Consider the following 20,136-nt stretch of genomic DNA (forward strand, 5'->3'; position numbering starts at 1 on the left):
ATAACAGGATGAACCAAAAACTGGTCAATCTCAGACGGCCCTTTGTCTTTGGCCGCGTGACTAAGTTACTCAGAAACAAGAGAGGAAAAACACTGGCTTCTTCTTACAGTGGAAATGTACAGGTTTAAGGCTCATACAGCGCATGTGCATAACAAAGTTTGTAATTTTCCCCCATATTCCTCCCTTTTGAGACTAATATCAACCTAATATTAATCGGCTGGTACATCTTCGTCTGGGTTGTGGGGCACCTTCCTGCAGTGGCTGGCGTGAACCCACGTCGACCTTTCTGCAAACTTTACCGCTGTATGGGTCATCAGGAGCACCTGGAATGGGCCAGTGCAGCGCTGTTGGGGCCAAATCTTTCTGCGGAGGTCCTTGATGACCACCCAATCTCCTGGCTGCAATTTGTGGAGCTGTCCTCCCTTTGGTTCAGGCAAAGCCGCATTTACCCTGGGGAAAAAGACATCAGAACATTGTTAAGTGCAGCACAGTAGTGTGGTGTCAGGACAACGATGCTGATATGCTGTGTAGACAAGAAATCCGCTTGACACTGTACTTGATTATAAAGGTTTATTATATCAAAGGTTCCAGCGTCAATTTACAGATTTCTGCAGAAATCCGGAGAACAACTAACCCAATCTAAAAATGATTATTCTCCCCGTCCTTTGTTGAAAACCTTATATATATCCTATGTAACATAAGATGGGTGTTTTGAATAGACCAATCCCTGGCTTCCACATATCCAAGTCTCCTCTGTTTCAGGGGCCCCCTATAGTGATGCTTTCCAGATGTTTCAGCAAGCAGAGTAAAATTCCTCTAACACACCATTTGCAAATGTCAGCCAAAATTATAAACTGTTCAGATACTACATATTTCCCCCCATTCGAGACTAATTAAGTCTCGAAAACAAAAAGAATAGGATTATGACAAATAACAATTTTTCTTCTTGAGTAACTTTAGCAATAAAACAAAATGTATGGAGAGTAAACACATTTTTATGTAGACACATTTTTGTGGAGTGTAAACAAATTGTTATGGAGTGTAAGCAAATTTGTATGGAGTGTGAGAGCGAAAAACCTGTCTGGCAGCTTTCATTCCAAATATCCATCAATCAATCAAGACAGGAAAATTCTCTCACGGCCCCTCTGCCCTAGGCGACCACCTAAGTACTCCAGATCAATTTATAAATCTTTATCAATGCATTTTAAGCTATGATGCAATTGAATACACATGAAAACCTCAGAAAACAAAATACAATCAAAAATGTCCACATTCAGGCTGGTCGACCCATCGGACCCTCCTGTGGATTCTCTCTGTCCCTGCCTAGACCCAATATCCCTAAGCATCCACGAAAAAAACTAAAACATCTGAGGTCCCCACATGTACCCAACAACAAAAAACATCATTCTTCAAAAAATTTATACAGAAAGAATATGACACAAATTATGTATTACACATACAAATATGTCTATATATCATTGCAGACACTGGAATGTAGTCCACTACACTGCATCTCCTCAGCAGTGTCGACTTTCAGTGCAACGTCGATGATGGAATCTGAACATTTCCACACCTTCCTTGTTCCACTTCCTCCAGTCCATTCATATTGTCCATGTTTGAGTATTTGAATCCCACTCTACACATCCCCATATACTTCTGGAAGAAAAGAAAACACCAACCAGTATCTTTTGCAAAACAACACATGCAAATTAAAACATCAGTATCAACAATAATATAAAAATGATATATAAAATGATATATAAAATGAATCACATTCTATTTCCCCCCTTTGATTCATAAGAAAATACTAAATATCACAATAATATGTAAAGACATGTGAAAAATGATTGGATATTCAAAATGGATATCTATCCATCAATACTCCATCCAGTCCCACTTGTTTATCTCCATCTAGATCAGTAACAGTTAACAACGGCATCTGAGTGTTGTCTCCAGGCATCACAACTCCAACCCATCTCAATATCATAGCCTTTGCAAAAGTCAATAACAAAGTACAAAAGCAAAACATCACACACAGCGCTACAAGAGCTGCTACTAAAATTTGAACTATCACTGCTCCCACTGGGCCTAACTGATCTTGCAACCAAGCCTTCGCTGACCATCCAGCTCCTTCAGATTGACCAAACGCATCCCTTATACTCTTCAATGCATCTATAACACTAGTGATATTATCGGAACTATCGGGAATCAAAGTATAACAATCGTCCCCCGTCAAGTTCATAGCCACACATAAGCCACCTTGTTTGGCTAAAATATAGTCAAGAGCCATGTAATGTTTCAATAGCGTCAGTCAGTGACTTCTCTGAGTATTTGACAGAAGGTTAAACCCTTGTATCGTTTCGTTTGCAAAACCCTGCAACGTATAGGTAATATTATCAACATGATCTGCCAAAAATGTTACACCATACCATGGAAAAAGTCCAAGTCTCCACACCTAGACTTATCCTCCAATGGTAGGATTCCAGATTATGAAATTGCGCCATTTCCCTTTTCACCCTATTTCCAGACCTAGAATCAGATTGATCTGTGTCCGGTGCTTCCCCCTTTTGAATGGTATAAACCTCATATGGAAGCTTCACACGTCGACATGTAACAACATCCTGTCCATCCATAGGGTAAGAATATGTAGGCTTTATCACCACAAACCCACCAAATATCTCGAAAATTCCCTATAGTCACATTGCCAGGTAAAAGCTGATCTTTTACCATCAAAGTCCTGCTCTTCTTACTAAATGGAACAGAAAAAGTTTCTTTATATATCTCATCACTAACCTTACGGTCATGCATACCCAAAGTCATCATATAATCATCACAATCTGATACTCCCATAAACATACCTGGTCCATCATATGTTTTATTTGAACAAAAACTGCTTTTAGCCCTCACGGGTTTTACCTCCAGTGCTTCAGGAATTGCTTTTAACTGATTTTCCTTCCAATCTAACAAATTCACATAGGGTAATTCATTTAACCAAGAACAATTAAACCTAGGCCTAAACAAATGCTTCGACAACGACATCATTATATCTGTTAATGATTGTTGCTGATACAACAGCCATGATAAAGCATAAGATTGACACGCAGTTGATAGAGGTTGAGCCACCGTCTCTAAGATTGAACCCCATGTGCCTGGTGCTGGAATTCTCAACAGACATGGACCCTCAAGATTCCTCACTGATCTTACAGAATGAGTTAACTGCTGGAACCATAGATTCCTACCTGCCCATCCATCTTTAATTTGCAAAAGAGAAGAATCAAATCCATATGCCTTCCATTTAGTTTCTCTCTTCCCTAACGAGCGGTATTGATCAGATATATCTTCTGGTGTTCCATCAAAATTAAAGAACTCATCCTGTACCTCCGGGATAGAATTCTGCACTATTTCAGATGAATCTTCATCATTCTCTGCTACCATCTGCTCTCCTATTTCAACACTGTCCTTACTACCATTTACACCAATCTCCATCTGTATCATAGACTTCTGAGTCACATTTACTACATCCTTTAATTTCAGAAAAGCTGTTGTTGGTGTCTGTGTCACATTTCCGAAATGTGTTATCGCCGTCGTAACATTAATCTCTTTCAGAGTTACTGTTAAGATAGTGGCTTTAGTTGATGTATTAACACTCTTAATTATTTCCAGGGGCAAAGTGGCAGATATCCTCTGTGTATTATTTACTCTTGGAGTGACTACTGTAATATACTGCTCCTGAACTCCTTTGGTGACTGTGGAAACTTCAACAGACTTTAAATCTTCCATCATAAGCGTCACCTTACGAGTTACATAGCCTTCTAACCAGTAATTCTTAACCAGAACAAATTTGAACGCTGGCTCTAAATAAGTACAAGTATATTCTCCCTGATCTTCCCATGTAACATTACGCAAAAGAAGTGAGCAATCACTCATAACCCTCTTCCACTTCATATCGTTGTACAAAATATACTTCCTTTGACTAGGGGGCACAGCTTCTACTTCTGGTCCTGATAACAACACTTCTTCTCCATAATTATCTCTCCACGTGGGAGGAATGTCACCACCCCCACTCCGTCTCTCACATCTACAAGGAAGATGAGCTGTACCACCCATCCTAACCCTAATTACAGTCTTTTTTTCTAAAATTGGTGTTGGAGCGATTTTCTGAGGCGCCATTGTAATCAAATGTGATACATTTATAGCTTTAATAACTGTCAACGTTAAAATAGTTGAATTGCTTCTCATTGTTGTTGTATTAGGCTGAAGTGTTGATGTCATTGTTGTTGATTCATCTATTATCCCTACAGCTTTGAGCTCTTTACTTGTATTTCCATCTATCACCACTAGTGTCACTACATTAACTCTCAGTCCCGACTCTAATCCCTCACTTTCAAACTGTGGATTATAAAAAATACATTTATAATCACCTTGATCCTCCTGCTGGGAATTGTACACATAGAGACTACAATCACCCTCAATCTTCAGTCTTCTTTTATCATTCAGCAACGCATACTTTCTCAATGCAACTGCTCCTAACAGATCTAAATTCCTGCCATAGCTATCTTCCCACTGAACTCTAAATTTCCCTTCACCACTGTTCTCTCTCGTACACTGACATGGGAGCTGAGCTGACTTTCCAAGAGTTACTTCAACCCTAGTTTTTGTAACGTTTTTGTCTGACTTTTTTCCTAACTGGTCTGGGGCTACTTCGTCTAAACGAATCACCAGCTTCTCCTGTAACAGAGTTGCCCTTGGTGATCTCTGTGGTTTCACATTCCACTGAAATATGCCCTGTTGTTTCTGGGACGCATTGAAAATCAATGTCCCCAAATCTCCTTTCCTTTCCATCCATTGCAGAGTCAACTCTGGCATCATTAGAAGTGTACACATCATCATCAACATTGTCCACAGCATGGACAATCTCTCCTTCTGGGTTTTGACTCTGGATATTGTCATGCATCTCTCCTTCTGCCTGTTCTTCCCTATCTTCATCCTGCTCTCTTGAGCCTTCAACATCCTGTCTCTCTGCGCGTGGCACCTCTTGTCTAGGCGCTTTAACACAATGTGACAAATTATACCACGTTGGAGACCCTTTAACCTGGACAGCCGTTCCAGTATTACGAACAACTTCAAATGGTCCCTCACGACGTTCATTATACCACTTCCTTCTAAATACCTTCACGAACACCTTGTCCCCAGGTTGCACTGTACTCCTTTTTTGCTCATCAAGCTTCTCCTGCACCTATTCTTTTCTTTGCCTGTCAGAAACATATGTGGACAACTTTTTATGAAAATTGTCCACTTTTGGAAGATGAAATTGTACGCTCTCATTTCATCTTCCAAAAGAGCCAAACTTGGACCCTTTCCGCTTGTTCGCAAACAAGGGGTAGGCATCCTTCTTCCTGTGACCAGTTCATGGGGTGTCATACGTAGATCACGCAACTCACTTGAGCGACACACCATTAATGCTAAAGGAAGCGCCGCTATCCAGTTTAGACCCGTATGCTGGCAAATTTTGACAATGCGATTTTTCAAAACACCGTTCATTTTTTCACAAATCCCTTGACTTTGTGGGTGATAAACTGCTCCAAGACGTTGCTTAATTCCCAATTTTTGCAACATCAATTTCACTGATTTATCCACAAATTCCTTCCCATTATCTGAGGATATTCGATCGGGATGTCCCCACCTGCTTATGACTTCTTTACACAAGAACATGGCAACCGGTTGAGCGTCTTTTCGCTTGGTTGGACAGGCCTCCGGCCATCGTGAAAATCTATCTACAACCACCAGCATGTATCTTTTCCCATCAACTGGTTTTATCATATCAACAAAGTCGATAACCAACTCACGCATAGGACCTCTCGGTGTAGGAATGTGACCAGGAAGAACAGTCACACCCCTGCGAACATTATTTTTCAGACAGATTGTGCACCTGCCTATGACATAGTCAACCTGTTCAAGCAAATATGGTGCCCAAAAACCATACTCCTTTGTGATCTTTCTCCTAACCTCCCCCCTTGCAACATGAGCTAACCCATGTGCTTCCTGAATCATCAGACCTAATAGGTCTAGAGGCGCTACTATCAAGCCCTCATGGTTTCTCCAAAGACCAGTAGCATCTTTGACGGCACCTCGGTCTAGCCATAACTGTTTGTCGATCGTAGAAGCAGCTTCCTGCTTCATCCTTAAGCGTAATTTTGTCTTCCAAGTCCACTCCATGAGTGACCAGAAAAACTTTGCCCAATTTGTCCGCTCCTGTGACGGCTTTTGCAGCTTCATCAGCAGCTTTGTTCCCTTGTGTGACTTTTGACACATCGGTTTTATGAGCTGCACACTTAGCTATCGCTATCTCTTTAGGCTTCATCATAGCATGCAACAATTTCATTATTTGCGCATGATGTTGTATTGGAGAACCATCCGTTTTCTTAAACCCTCGACCTTTCCACACTGCTCCAAACAAATGACATACACTATGTGCATATGCAGAATCAGTGTATATCGTCACTCGCTTTCCTTTTGCTAACAAGCACGCTTCTGTTAGCCCCAAGTTGTGCAGACGCAGGCTGTGGTATTACTTCAGCCTTTTCAACAACAAATCCAGTTCCTTGGGCTTTAACTACTGCATAGCCAGCACACAATTGATCTCCCACACGATAACAAGACCCATCAGTCCAATACTCCAGGTCTGCCTCACGTAATGGAAAGGCTTGCAAATCTGATCTAAGCCTCGAGTATTTCTCTGCTTCTTGAACACAATCATGTGGCTCACCATCTTCTGAAGTTGGCAAATTCTTGGCTGGATTCACCGTATCACACCTCACTAGGGTGACATCTTCCTGCTCTAAGAGCCTATGATAGTCTCTGAGCCTAGGCATAGTCAATGTATATTTCCCATAGTTCAGAAGATTTCTGAGACTATGATGGGTAAGAATTGTTACTGGGTAACCCATCGTAACAGATGATGCTTTGTCATACATTGAATATACTCCCACCATTGCTCTGTAGCACAGTGGTAGCCCTAGTTCTACTTCTGAATAGGCAGTAGAGTAGTAGGAAATAGGCTGAGGATTCGTCCCTGTACCTGTCGGCTGACAAAGAACTGCACATGCATATTTACCTCCAGTAGAAGTAGACACATATAGCAAAAAAATCTTAAGAGTAGTCTGGTAGTGTGAGTGCAGGTGCCTCCTGTAACCTCTGTTTGATCGTTTCAAATGCCACAAGGCCTTCCTGTGTCCAGGAAAGATTGCTATGGAGTTGACCACTCCCAGTATCCTTAACCATAGCTCTCAAAGGTCCCGTCAAACTAGCATAGCTCTCAACCCAAGCTGAAGAATAACCAGCAATACCAAGAAATGTCATCATCTCTCTGACAGTTCTAGGCTTCGGAGCCTTACGAATAGCTTCCAATTGACTGTCCGAAATGCTTCTGTGTCCATGCGTTATTTTCTGACCCAAATAAACAACCTTCTCCTGGCAATATTGCAACTTTTTCTGTGAAACCTTATGCCCCTTTTCTGCCAATACCTGTAGCAATTTAATTGAGTCTTTATGACACGTTTCCTCATTCTTTGAACAGATAATTATATCATCCACGTACTGAATGACAGTGCTTTGCAATATCCGATCTATCCCTACCAAATCATCCTTCAGTACTTTATTGAAAATGTGCGGGCTATGCTTGTACCCCTGTGGCAACCTACTGTACTCATAGAACTGTCCCTTATATGTGAACCCAAATAAACCCTGACTTTCTACACTAAGTGGAACACTAAAAAATGCACCACATAAGTCTAACACTGTGAAATGTGTCGCATCAGGAGGAATTTGGGCTAACAAGGTATGCGGGTCTGGCACTTCTGCTGGAAAATCAGTTACCATTTAATTCACTGCTCTCAAATCATGAACCATACGATAAGTCTCATCGGGTTGCTTCAAAGGCAACAAAGGTGTGTTACTCTGAGGATTTTTTGTTGTCCTCAAAACACCTGCTTTCGAAAGTCCTTCAGTTATTCCTTCCTAAATTTCTGCTACCTTGAGTTGCAGATATTCAATGAGAGGCTACATCGAACATATACTTCGTCAACTATATTCCGAGAGGTAACATGCAATTGAATATATATTGTACAATCTCACAGTTCCCAGAACTGACCCGAAAGTCAACCTAGTGACTTTCCTAGGATTTACGGCCCATCTTAATGATCGCCTCGTTTGAGGGCTTCCGTAGATCAGCGACGTCCTAACAGTATACTTTTTTCCTTATTTCCTTGTCTTATTCCTTCATTCTATTCCTGGACACTCCTTTAAATGTATTCAAGCCAAATATCCCTGTGCCCAGTGTTATCAATTCCTATAGACACTCCCCCCTGTTTGCGTTGTTTTCAACGCAAACAAATTTAGAAATTTAGAACAGATTGTCATCCCACAGCAAATAACAGCAAGGCGCACACACAAGTCCTTTGACGGTACATCCCCTCAACGCACACACACAGCCACACGAACTGACCAGCGCCCAAAGTTGTGAGAAAGCTCACCTTATCTGCCGGCCTCTGTAGCGGGAGTCAGCTCGCGGCCCATGATGAAACGCTGAGAAAAGACGCAACACGTCCCAAATCCTCGTCGCCAATTCATGTGGTGTCAGGACAACGATGCTGATATGCTGTGTAGACAAGAAATCCGCTTGACACTGTACTTGATTATAAAGGTTTATTATATCAAAGGTTCCAGCGTCAATTTACAGATTTCTGCAGAAATCCGGAGAACAACTAACCCAATCTAAAAATGATTATTCTCCCCGTCCTTTGTTGAAAACCTTATATATATCCTATGTAACATAAGATGGGTGTTTTGAATAGACCAATCCCTGGCTTCCACATATCCAAGTCTCCTCTGTTTCAGGGGCCCCCTATAGTGATGCTTTCCAGATGTTTCAGCAAGCAGAGTAAAATTCCTCTAACACACCATTTGCAAACGTCAGCCAAAATTATAAACTGTTCAGATACTACAGTAGCTTACCATTTGATCCTCGCAACCCATCAGTGTCAACCTGTTCTGTGAGAACGGGGTGTTTAGCATTTTCATGGGTCTTCCTGTGAGTGTTTAATGAGGTGCTAAACCAGTGGTACGATGCGCGCGTCCACGCATGTACATCAGAGTCAGAGGCATTACTGTTACCTATAGCAATCCGGTCTCAGCCCTCCTCTGCCTACATTGTTAGTCATACAAATCACACACTTAGCACAAAATTGCTCCACAACCCCAAAATGATGTGCAATTTCTACAATTGTCCCCTTTCACACATGGTCTTGGCCATGTGCCAAGAACACTTCTTTCGCCATTGTCTTACTTCCCCAGGCCCTGCACCTGATTGCATATCAGAAACATCCTGTAGAGAAAACATGTTTTTAACAGAGACAGGAAGTGCAACAAAATAGCCTCCAACAAGTTTTCAACCAATTTAGAATGTGAAATTGTTTACCAGATGAGGTGAGGAACCCACGTTGCTCCCAGAGTGTACCGAAGTCATGCACAACCCCAAAATGCATACCTGCTGTCAGTATAAGCCGTAACAGTTTTACCCTTAGCCAAAATAAATGCTCTAGTAAGAGCAAACAATTCTGCAGCCTGAGCTGACAGATGGGGTGGTAGTTTAGCACTTTCTAAGGTAGTGGCAGCCATGGTTACTGCATAAGGCACTAATAGTTAGCCTTGAGGCGATTTTTGAGCGGAACCATCAACAAATAGTTCCAAATCAGCATTCATTAAAGGCACGTCAGATAAATCAGGCCGTGGCTTACAGACCTGGTCAACTAGGACAGCACAATCATGGTGCTCACCATCATCGTCAGTTGGTAAAGAGTGGCAGGGTTAAGAACGGTACAGCACTTCAGTGTGACATGACACATTGTTAATAGCACATTCTTGTAATGGAGCAGCCTTGCTGGGGTGAGGTGAGTAGTACGTGCCTGTGAAATGAGAGCATGAACAGCGTGAGGAACTTTAAAGGTTAAAGGGCACATTGACACAATGTCAGCACAGGCTAACACTGCCTCTTTAGCAGCTGCTACAGCTCTGAGGCAACACACAAACCCTCTCACCACACTGTCAAGTCTCAGAGTAGTATGCAACGGGCCGCTGCTTCCCACTGGGATCCTGTATAAGGACAGATGACATAAAACTATTTTTTTTTCACACACAAATAGATTAAATGGTTTAGAATGATCTGGCAAACCTAAACAAGGAGAAGAGGTTAGCAACTGTTTCAATTTGTCAAGTGCCTGCAAACCCTCAGGAGTCCACGTTATCTTGTCATTCGCCATCTTGTGGCCATGGATGAGATCAGAGAGTGTTAAACAGTTCATCATTATGCAATCATTCATTCACAATCATTCTGTTATTGTGTACGTCCACACATTAATTCATGGGGTAACCCTCCTTATATGTTTAGTTCTTTAACGGTATCTACATTTCTTAACAGCAGTCAATTCTTAGATCAATCAGTTAACTAATTCCAGGCCTATTTTAAATTACATTTGGTTCACTTAAATTCAATTCCAAAGATCAGTCAACTCAATTCTCACTACTTAAATTCAGTTCCCGAGAGTACAGGAATTCTTACTAACATTACTCCTCCCTTTTGACACGTCAACTCACTTGAAAACCAGGAATCAGTTACATCAAGAACACCTTTTCAAATTTTGTACACAGGCCTTCTCTACACAAGGCTCAAAGCATTAACTTTTAAAACTTAGAATTCTAAAGTCTTTATCGGTCGTGCTGTGAAAGCAAAGGTTAGTGGTTACAACACTGCTACAACTAGCAGGCAGACAGAAAATGGTATTGTTGGAAATCAGTCATACAGTGAGGGAAAAAAGTATTTGATCCCCTGCTGATTTTGTATGTTTGCCCACTGACAAAGACATGATCAGTCTATAATTTTAATGGTAGGTTTATTTGAACAGTGAGAGACAGAATAACAGCAAAAAATGTCCCTCATTAAAATGCAAATACATTTATAACATTTTTGACATGCGTTTTTCTGGATTTTTTTGTTGTTATTCCGTCTCTCACTGTTCAAATAAACCTACCATTAAAATTCTAGACTGGTCATTTCTTTGTCAGTGGGCAAACGTACAAAATCAGCAGGGGATCAAATACTTTTTTCCCTCACTGTAACTCCTTCAGTCAGTAGCCTAGTTATAATTTTGTAAAACTACAGTCTACAGTAATTGTAGATCTTATAACATTTAGGAAGGTCTAAAGGAGTCCACTGAGTTACAACAGTACTCTTATTCATTCCAATACCAAATTAATTCCCCTTAAACAAATTAAAAATACTTCAACAGTAATTTTCTAATTGTCTTCAAACATATAATTTCAAGACAATTCTAGAAAAAAATTACTTTCCATCAATCTTAAATAAAACAACAGCAGTAAATGCTTTTCAAGCTGTACATTTCCCTTACAAAACAATCATCAAAAGAAATCACATCATACAAAAAAATAACCCTGAGTCGTCACCCGGGCAAACTCTAAAGCAACCTTAACTATAACCCGCTAATTTAACCCACAAATAATTTCCCCATCGCAGTCATTACTGCACCAAGTTGTTAATGCTAATTGTCTACATATTTCTAACTAGGGGTATCTTTGCTTCAACAAAGAACTAATGTGCACAACCTGTTCCCAGAACAGGATTTTCTATGATGTTTGAAAAAAAATCAGTCTTACCCTTAATTTATTTTGTCTGTTCGGGATAGTGTATCCGTCCACTGACGCTCCCTGCCGGGTCTGAGGCGGGTCCCTTCTGCTCCTTTGAGTGGAGTGTGGGCTCCCTGAGCCACATCTAACGTGGCCCCTGCGCAGTTAACCTTGGGTTCCCTGGGAACGATCAGCAAGAGTAGTTAGCCATCCCATCCTCGTCGCCAAGAATTGTCTTGGAAATTCTAACCAAAAGGAAGGCAGACTGCAGATTCTTCAAAACAACAACTTTTTATTATAAGATTTGCTAATCTGGAGCAGTTAACAATCCACTGAACAGTGCAGCGTTAAGAGCCCAACAAACAAGAGTTGAGTCTCAGCTTTTATAACCTTTGTCTACGTAGCAGTTTAGCAGGTGTGTGAGATCATGGTGGGAACATAGCGTACAAACAAATGATAACACACATTTTGTTACTCCTTTCTGCTGATAGAATTGTCGCTGCTGCTCAAGCTAGCCTCTGTTCTCTTTATATCTCCACACAGCTGTGTCCTTGAAAGATACAAAATAACAGGATGGACCAAAAACTGGTCACTCTCAGACGGCCCTTTGTCTTTGGCCGTGTGACTAAGTTACTCAGAAACAAGAGAGGAAAAACACTGGCTTCTTCTTACATTAGAGAAACAGACAGTGGAGATGTACAGGTTTAAGGCTCATACAGCGCATATGCATAACAAAGTTTGTAATTTTCCCCCATAGATTCTAACATGTATTGACTCAGGGTTGTGAAATACTTATGTAAATGAGATATTTATGTATTTAATTTTCAATACATTTGCACAAATTTCCAAAAACATGTTTTCACTTTGTCATTATGGGGTATTGTGTGTAGAAAAAAAGTCTGTAGCACAACAAAATGTGGAATAAGTCAAGGGGTATGAATACTTTCTGAAGACACTGTAGGTTGTAATATGGCTTTTCTTTCTGGCTTGGCTTCCCCAGTGATTTTACCCATGCACCGCTACTGTCTATGTCATGGAAAGAATGTTCCTAATGTTTTGTATATTCAGTGTATATACTGTATATAGAGTACATTTCATAGTAATTTATTTATAAATTTAAGCAGGAGCTTTCTCAAATAGCTACGATTTGCCAAATAACTGCAACTACAATGCATAAGGTTATCCACACATCGCACATAGCTCACTTGATGTGGTAAAACACATCTAACATATTTAGGGACTGCCTGTGGAAACAGGTCTTGTGAACTGCCTGCCTGCATCAGCTGACCTGCAGGATGATTTGGTCAGGTGTACAGTTGCAACCTGGTCTCAGAGCATTTTGTATTATTCTGTATGTAAATCTGAGGTACTGCATTTAGTATGATATGTATTCATTTGTGGATGTCCATCACCCATTTCGTATGATATAATTACAATTCGTATGATATGTTACGAATTGGCGAAACATATAATATGTTAGGAATTCTAGCTAAGTGGCTAATGTTAGCTAGCTGGCTAATGTTAGTTAGGCTAGGGGTAAGGTTAGGTTAGGGTTAGGGGAAGGGTTAGCTAAAGGGGTTAGGGTTAGGGTTAGGGGAAGGCTTAGCTAACATGCTAAGTAGTTGCAAAGTAGCTAAAAAGTAGAAAGTAGTTGAAACGTTGCTAATTAGCTAAAATTATCCGTGATGAGATTTGAATTCGCAACCTTTGGGTTGCTAGACGTTCGCGTTATCTAGTCTATGAGACCAGGCAAGTGAGACTGAGCTCCACAATCTGTCACGATCGTCAGGGAGAGACCAATGCGCAGCGTGTTGAACGAACATGGTGAACTTTATTATCTTTAGTGATAATCTACACAAATAAACAAAACAAGAAACGACTCGTGAAGTCCACGGTGACAATGACCGAACACGGAACAAAAACCCACAAACACAAAGGGAAAACAGACAGTTTAAATATGGCTCCCAATCAGAGACAACCAGCCAACAGCTGACACTCGTTGCCTCTGATTGGGAGTCACTCAGGCAAAACATAGAAATCAACAAACTAGAACCCCCAACATAGAAATAAACCACATAGAATGAACACACCCTGGCTCAACATATGGAGTCCCAGAACCAGGGTGTGACACAATCACTACAGCGAAAGGGATCACTGGACATGTGTAACACTGGAATGTGAGAAAGTAACAAAAGCACAAGTTCAGAAAGGGTTTGAAAAAAAATATATAATTTTTTCTTCAAGGTCTTTCATGGCGTGCGAAGCATAGGTTCACATAAATACAAATGTTCCAGTAAAATGTGAAATGTTTAATCAGAAAGCATATGTGGTATTTGTAATTCCATACAAAACCTGGACATTAGAGGTCATGATATCGTGCTATAATCTATTGCTGATTAGAAATAGAATGGGGATACTTTTTTCTTTCTTTTTTTAGATCTTGAGTATTACGACATTAAGCTTCCCCCTTGGCAGCTATTCAACAGTGCAACCACACCAGCAATTATAAGGTGTAAAGGCACGCTAATCTAATAGGGAACCAAAACAGTGTGCTGCTGATCATAGAAACAGAATGAAATGTTCAACATTTTACCATTTTAAAAAACACCACACTTTATTGACTTTATCCTGTGTATAAACCCTGATCCAGGATGATAGGAATAACTATTTTGAAAACGTTGTATTTCTCCAGTAAACATCACAATGAAATGTCATGACTTGGATTGCTCTGAGTCTATGGTATGCATTGCTTAGTTACATGATATGCAACATCTGCAGAGCGAGCTATTGAGATTAAAATGTAAATAATTTATTTGAACTAATCTGTAACACACTGTTGAAGATTAGGTCATAGAATCAACAACTCAGCCTTTTTTTTTTACATCTCTGGCCTATTGTGTGAGTAGTGGCTGGAAGGTCCCAAGTTGCCTAGGATTGTAAAAAGGGTGGAGGGGCTCAACTGAAAGGACTAGCAACTTTGCCAGGCGAAGGCATTGAAACTTCAGCCTGGTTGAGTAATATTAATTGATACTCTTTACACGTGCATGAATGCCAAGTAGAAAAAAGCCTTTTAAAGTGCCCCACCAACAATTACACTCTGTCCACACAATCTGACCCATTGATGCTAAACAGGGCTTTCCCACGGTACTCAAGTCCAATAGAAAAACAGCCAAACAAGGGACAGAGCTGGCATCTCATCTTAGAAGGTGTGGATGAGCATTTACTGTAATTTATTGGTACAGTATTGTGATCATCTTACCTTCAGCTGTATTGAATGATAACTCTAGAGCCCTGAAACATTTAATAACAGTGTTGACATCATCATTCACCATGGATATCTAACAATCTGTATTTAGCTGATGATTGGGTAATAACCAATTATGTAAATTCTGCTAAGAATGTTGAATTGGGAAGAAACGCATGCATGCACATTCCTTTGTCTCATTCCCATCACTCTATCATATCCAAACATATTCAGGCGGGTATGTCTAGGAAGTAAGAGGGTTTTCTGGAGGCATGGATGAGGACAGGAATGTAATGATTATGATTTTGGAGATGCAGCCTGTTGTGCAGGAGTTAGCCCCCCCCTACAATGTGACCATAATGCCATGTGACAGGGGGTTCTAGACAGAAAGCTAAGGGGCTAGAGAGAAGAATGTGAGGCGGAATGGGGAAAGTGTGTGTTTAAGAGAGAGGCGAGCGAGAGGGGGAGTGAGAGAGAGGAGAGGCAAAGCACTAAGTGGACCAGAGAGTTGAACATCACAAGACTGCACACACTGAAGGTAAGAAAATACTTTTAAAATATTGACAGTGCCTTGAGATGTCAAGATAACTTACATTATTATTACTTGCATTATATTTTGGGATTGTTATGTGCTTTATTTCTCTCTTTCATCATATGGACTATAATAACAACTAGTTGAAATACAGTGCCACTTCAGGACTAGTAAGTTTAAAACACAGACAAGACCTGCAGGAAAGTAACCTAATTTACACATAAAGTAGATCTAGCTTGAGTTTATCTGGATTACAAATGAGTAAGGGCAATAAAAAAACACCAATAAATAAACCTATATCTGCACTGTGTATTGTGAAAACATCATGTTGGGTCCTGATGTTTTCATTAGAGACCATGTTCTGAGACACTTATAAGAAATGACTATTCCCCCTACAGAAGGCCTCAATGAATGCATGTATGATTGGGCACCTCACTGCATCTATTTTTTGGACCACTGCGCCTGTTTGTTGCTGCCTGAATAGCACAGGTTGATGAGAGGCCCTGTCAGTGGCTGCCTATGGAACCGCATAAGGATAGCAAACCATGTAGAAAAACAAATCGTACTTATCCAATTCATTGTGCTAACATTGATATGTTTGCTCCTTAGTCACAAGGAAAGTGGCATATTCTTTAAAAAAAGTATTTGCCCCTTATCCTTTCAGTTCTTGTAGCAGCTGAATGTCACAAGGAGAATATCTTAGAGCGCTCGGAGAAATGCCAAAGGGTAATACTAACCGCTGTACGGTCAGAACTGCGTGACAATGGCCTACATTTGTAGAGTAGTCTACTAACTCTCTGGACTGGTGAGACGTCATCTGCATAGCTACGGAGTCATTCAACATTGCAGGACAGATTTTAATCATATTTTGAGGTGAAATGTGCCTGGTAGCAAAATAAAGGAATTGATTGTCTTGTTTAAGCCTCATATTGTATATAAATTGTGCATTTGAATTGAGTGACACAGTATACACTGAGTATACATTTGACATTTTAGAGTATACCAACCATTAGGAATACCTTCCTAATATTGAGTTGTCTCAATTGTCTCAAAGCTTGAAAATCCTTCTTAACATGTCTTCTCACCTTCATCTACACTGATTGAAGTGGATTTAACAAGTGACATCAACTAGGGATCATAGCTGTCACCTGGATTCACCTGGTCAGTCTATGTCATGGAAAGAGTTCCTAATGTTTTGTATACTCCGTGTATGTAGCTATTTAAGGTACTAAACTGTCTTATTGTGAAAATAGTAATACTCATGGGAGTGGATTCAAAGTTTAGGTTGAAGTGTAATAGAGTAGACAGGATGAGTTTTAACTGCAGTTGATCAAGTCCAAGAGACAACAAAGAACCCCTTGCTCTCCATTGACATAGGATATATTTTGTCTGTTTGATTTTTATGTTCTGTGTCTCAGGGTATAATAAATATAAAGTAAACGAACAACTTTGGGATGAATGCCACCATGAACCAGACAGAGGGGCAGTACAGAGACAGCTACAACATCACACCTCGCAATGTAACCGCTGGCTTCCAGTCCCCTTTCTCCCCGGTCATGGACAAGGCCATCAATGGCATCACCATCATCATCCTCTTCATCACCATGGTGTCCCTGGGCTGCACCATGGAGATCTCTAAGATCAAGGCCCATATCCTGAAGCCCAAAGGGGTGGCTATCGCAGTGGTGGCCCAGTTTGGTATTATGCCCCTCACCGCCTTCAGCCTGGCCAAAATCTTCCAGCTGGGCCCTATCGAGGCTGTGACCGTGCTGATCTGTGGCTGCTGTCCGGGGGGAAACCTCTCCAACATCTTCGCCCTGGCCCTGAAGGGTGACATGAACCTCAGGTGAAACGCATTGATATATCTGTTGTGAGGAGATTACAGCAGTCTGCTCCATCAGGCTGCTGAGGGTTTTCAACACATTTACATCAGGCCACAGAGGCTATTAACATGTCAGACAAAACTTAAATGGTATCTTCTTGAAAGTAAATTGTTTCACAATAGAAAAATGCAAATGTTTAAATCATTTTGCACATGGCATGAATGCAAAACAAAAAAATCACACAAACTCAGTTAATAAAAAATGGAATTGAAATTATAAGAAGTTTCATTCCCCCCTCTTTTTATATCCTACAGCATTGTAATGACCACATGTTCTACTGTTTTGGCCCTGGGTATGATGCCTCTGCTGCTCTTCCTATATTGCCATGGCTTCAATAACTTGGAAAAAGCTGTGCCTTACACTGGCATCACCATAGCTCTCATCATGACACTAGTACCCTGTGCCATTGGCATAGCCATCAACCATCGGGTACCGCAGTACGCTCAGATCATCATCAAGGTAAGCTTGACTAATGCATTTATACAGCAGGTTCTAATTACTAATGGACATGAATGGACAGCCTCTGTAAAAGCATGCCTGATTTGGCAGAGCTTTTACTCCACAGGTTGGTCTAAGCATCTTACTGATTGCCTCCGTGGCCATTGGCGTCATGTCAGGTATCACCATTGGGGGAACAGTGAGGGTGGTTCTCTCACCCCAACTCATGGCCACGGCTGCACTGATGCCCCTGACAGGCTACCTGCTGGGATATATCATGTCAACCATCCTCAAAGTCAATCATCAGTAAGTGTACTGCTGTATTCATCTGTTCAAGGATGGGACTGGGCCAAGGGGAATGTATCCATTCATAGCTATCAATAATAATATACAGTTGAGCGAACCATGTAACAAATATTTTCTCAGATGCAGGAGGACTATTTCTATAGAGACAGGCTGTCAGAACATCCAGCTGTGTTCCACCATCTTGAAGGTGGCCTTTCCCCCGGAAGTCATTGGCCCCCTGTATCTGTTCCCGCTGATCTACATCATGTTCCAGGGAGGCGAGGCGTTGCTTTTCATCATTCTCTTCAGATGTTACCAAAGGTTCAAGCCACCAGCTGAGGGTTAAGTGTCGCAGCTGTCTGGGTAACACTAGGGTAGGTGTGGCTCAGAGAACTTACTGTACCCGACCCACGCTGTTGTTAGTGTGCCACTGTTTGATAAAATAAAGGCAGTCGTTCTTCTAAAATAATCTCTTTCTTTCCCATAGCAAAGCCTGTATACCTGGCAGTGGCTGGTAAAGTGTAGGAAGTATAGTTGCTATAGGTCCCAGATGGGAGAGGCCCATAGAGATGGAGAGGGCACAGGAGGACACCAGACCAAACCGAACAGGTCCAGGACAGGAACCAAGACCATAGCAGTTGAGAGGCAACGGAAGACATCAAATGTATGCCATTTTAGGGCAACATAACTTGCTTGGGATGTGCAGCACAATTTTACCAATGCAACTGTACAGTCGTGGTCAAAAGTTTGGAGAATGACACAAGTATTGGTCTTCACAAAGTTCGCTGCTTCAGTGTTATGAGATATTTTTGTCAGATGTTACTATGGTATACTGAAGTATAATTACAAGCATTCCATTAGTGTCAAAGGCTTTTATTGACAATTACATTTAGTTTATGCAAAGAGTCAATTTTTGCAGTGTTGACCCTTCTTTTTCAAGACCTCTGCAATCCGCCCTGGCATGCTGTCAATTAACTTCTGGGCCACATCCTGACTGATGGCAGCCCATTCTTGCATAATCAATACTTGGAGTTTGTCTGCATTTGTGGGTTTTTGTTTGTCCACCCGCCTCTTGAGGATCGACCACAAGTTCTCAATGGGATTAAGGTCTGGGGAGTTTCCTGGCCATGGATCCAAAATGTAGATGTTTTGTTCCCCGAGCCACTTAGTTATCACTTTTGCCTTATGGCAAGGTGCTCCATCATGCTGGAAAAGGCATTGGTCGTCACCAAACTGTTCTTGGATGGTTGGGAGAAGTTGCTCTCGGAGGATGTGTTGGTACCATTCTTTATTCATGGCTGTATTCTTAGGCAAAATTGTGAGTGAGCCCACTCCCTTGGCTGAGAAGCAACCCCACACATGAATGGTCTCAGGATGCTTTACTGTTAGCATGACACAGGACTGATGGTAGCGCTCACCTTGTCTTCTCCGGACAAGGTGTTTTCCGGATGCCCCAAACAATCGGAAAGGGGATTCATCAGAGAAAATGACTTTACCCCAGTCCTCAGCAGTCCAATCCCTGTACCTTTTGCAGAATATCAGTCTGTCCCTGATGTTTTTCCTGGAGAGAAGTGGCTTCTTTGCTGCCCTTCTTGACACCAGGCCATCCTCTAAAAGTCTTCGCCTCTCTGTGCGTGCTGATGCACTCACTCCGGCCTGCTGCCATTCCTGAGCAAGCTCTGCACTGGTGGTGCCCCGATCCCGCAGCTGAATCAACTTTAGGAGACGGTCCTGGCGCTTGCTGGACTTTCTTGGGTGCCCTGACGCCTTCTTCACAACAATTGAACCTTTCTCCTTCAAGATCTTGATGATCCGATAAATGGTTGATTTAGGTGCAAATTTACTAGCAGCAATATCCTTGGCTGTGAAGCCCTTTTTGTGCAAAGCAATGATGACTGCACGTTTCCTTACAGGTAACCATGGTTAACAGAGGAAGAACAATGATTTCAAGCACCACCCTCCTTTTAAAGCTTCCACTCTGTTATTCTAACTCAATCAGCATGACAGAGTGATCTCCAGCCTTGTCCTCGTCAACACTCTCACCTGTGTTAACGAGA

The 20,136-nt window shown here is 41.4% G+C and overlaps 1 protein-coding gene across 1 annotated transcript; it reads left to right on the forward strand.

The window, feature by feature from the left end:
* The first annotated feature begins 15,364 nt into the window (after positions 1-15,364).
* LOC121544375 (sodium/bile acid cotransporter-like) lies at positions 15,365-18,831 on the forward strand. The gene is made up of 6 exons (XM_041854308.1): positions 15,365-15,479; positions 16,892-17,319; positions 17,611-17,815; positions 17,922-18,100; positions 18,221-18,453; positions 18,567-18,831. The coding sequence occupies exons 2-5, from the start codon at positions 16,928-16,930 to the stop codon at positions 18,423-18,425; spliced, it is 981 nt and encodes a 326-aa protein (XP_041710242.1). The 5' UTR covers positions 15,365-15,479; positions 16,892-16,927; the 3' UTR covers positions 18,426-18,453; positions 18,567-18,831.
* The last annotated feature ends 1,305 nt before the right edge of the window (positions 18,832-20,136 follow it).

Source organism: Coregonus clupeaformis, chromosome 29 (assembly GCF_020615455.1).
Source record: "Coregonus clupeaformis isolate EN_2021a chromosome 29, ASM2061545v1, whole genome shotgun sequence".
In the NCBI taxonomy this organism is placed as follows: Eukaryota; Metazoa; Chordata; class Actinopteri; order Salmoniformes; family Salmonidae; genus Coregonus; species Coregonus clupeaformis.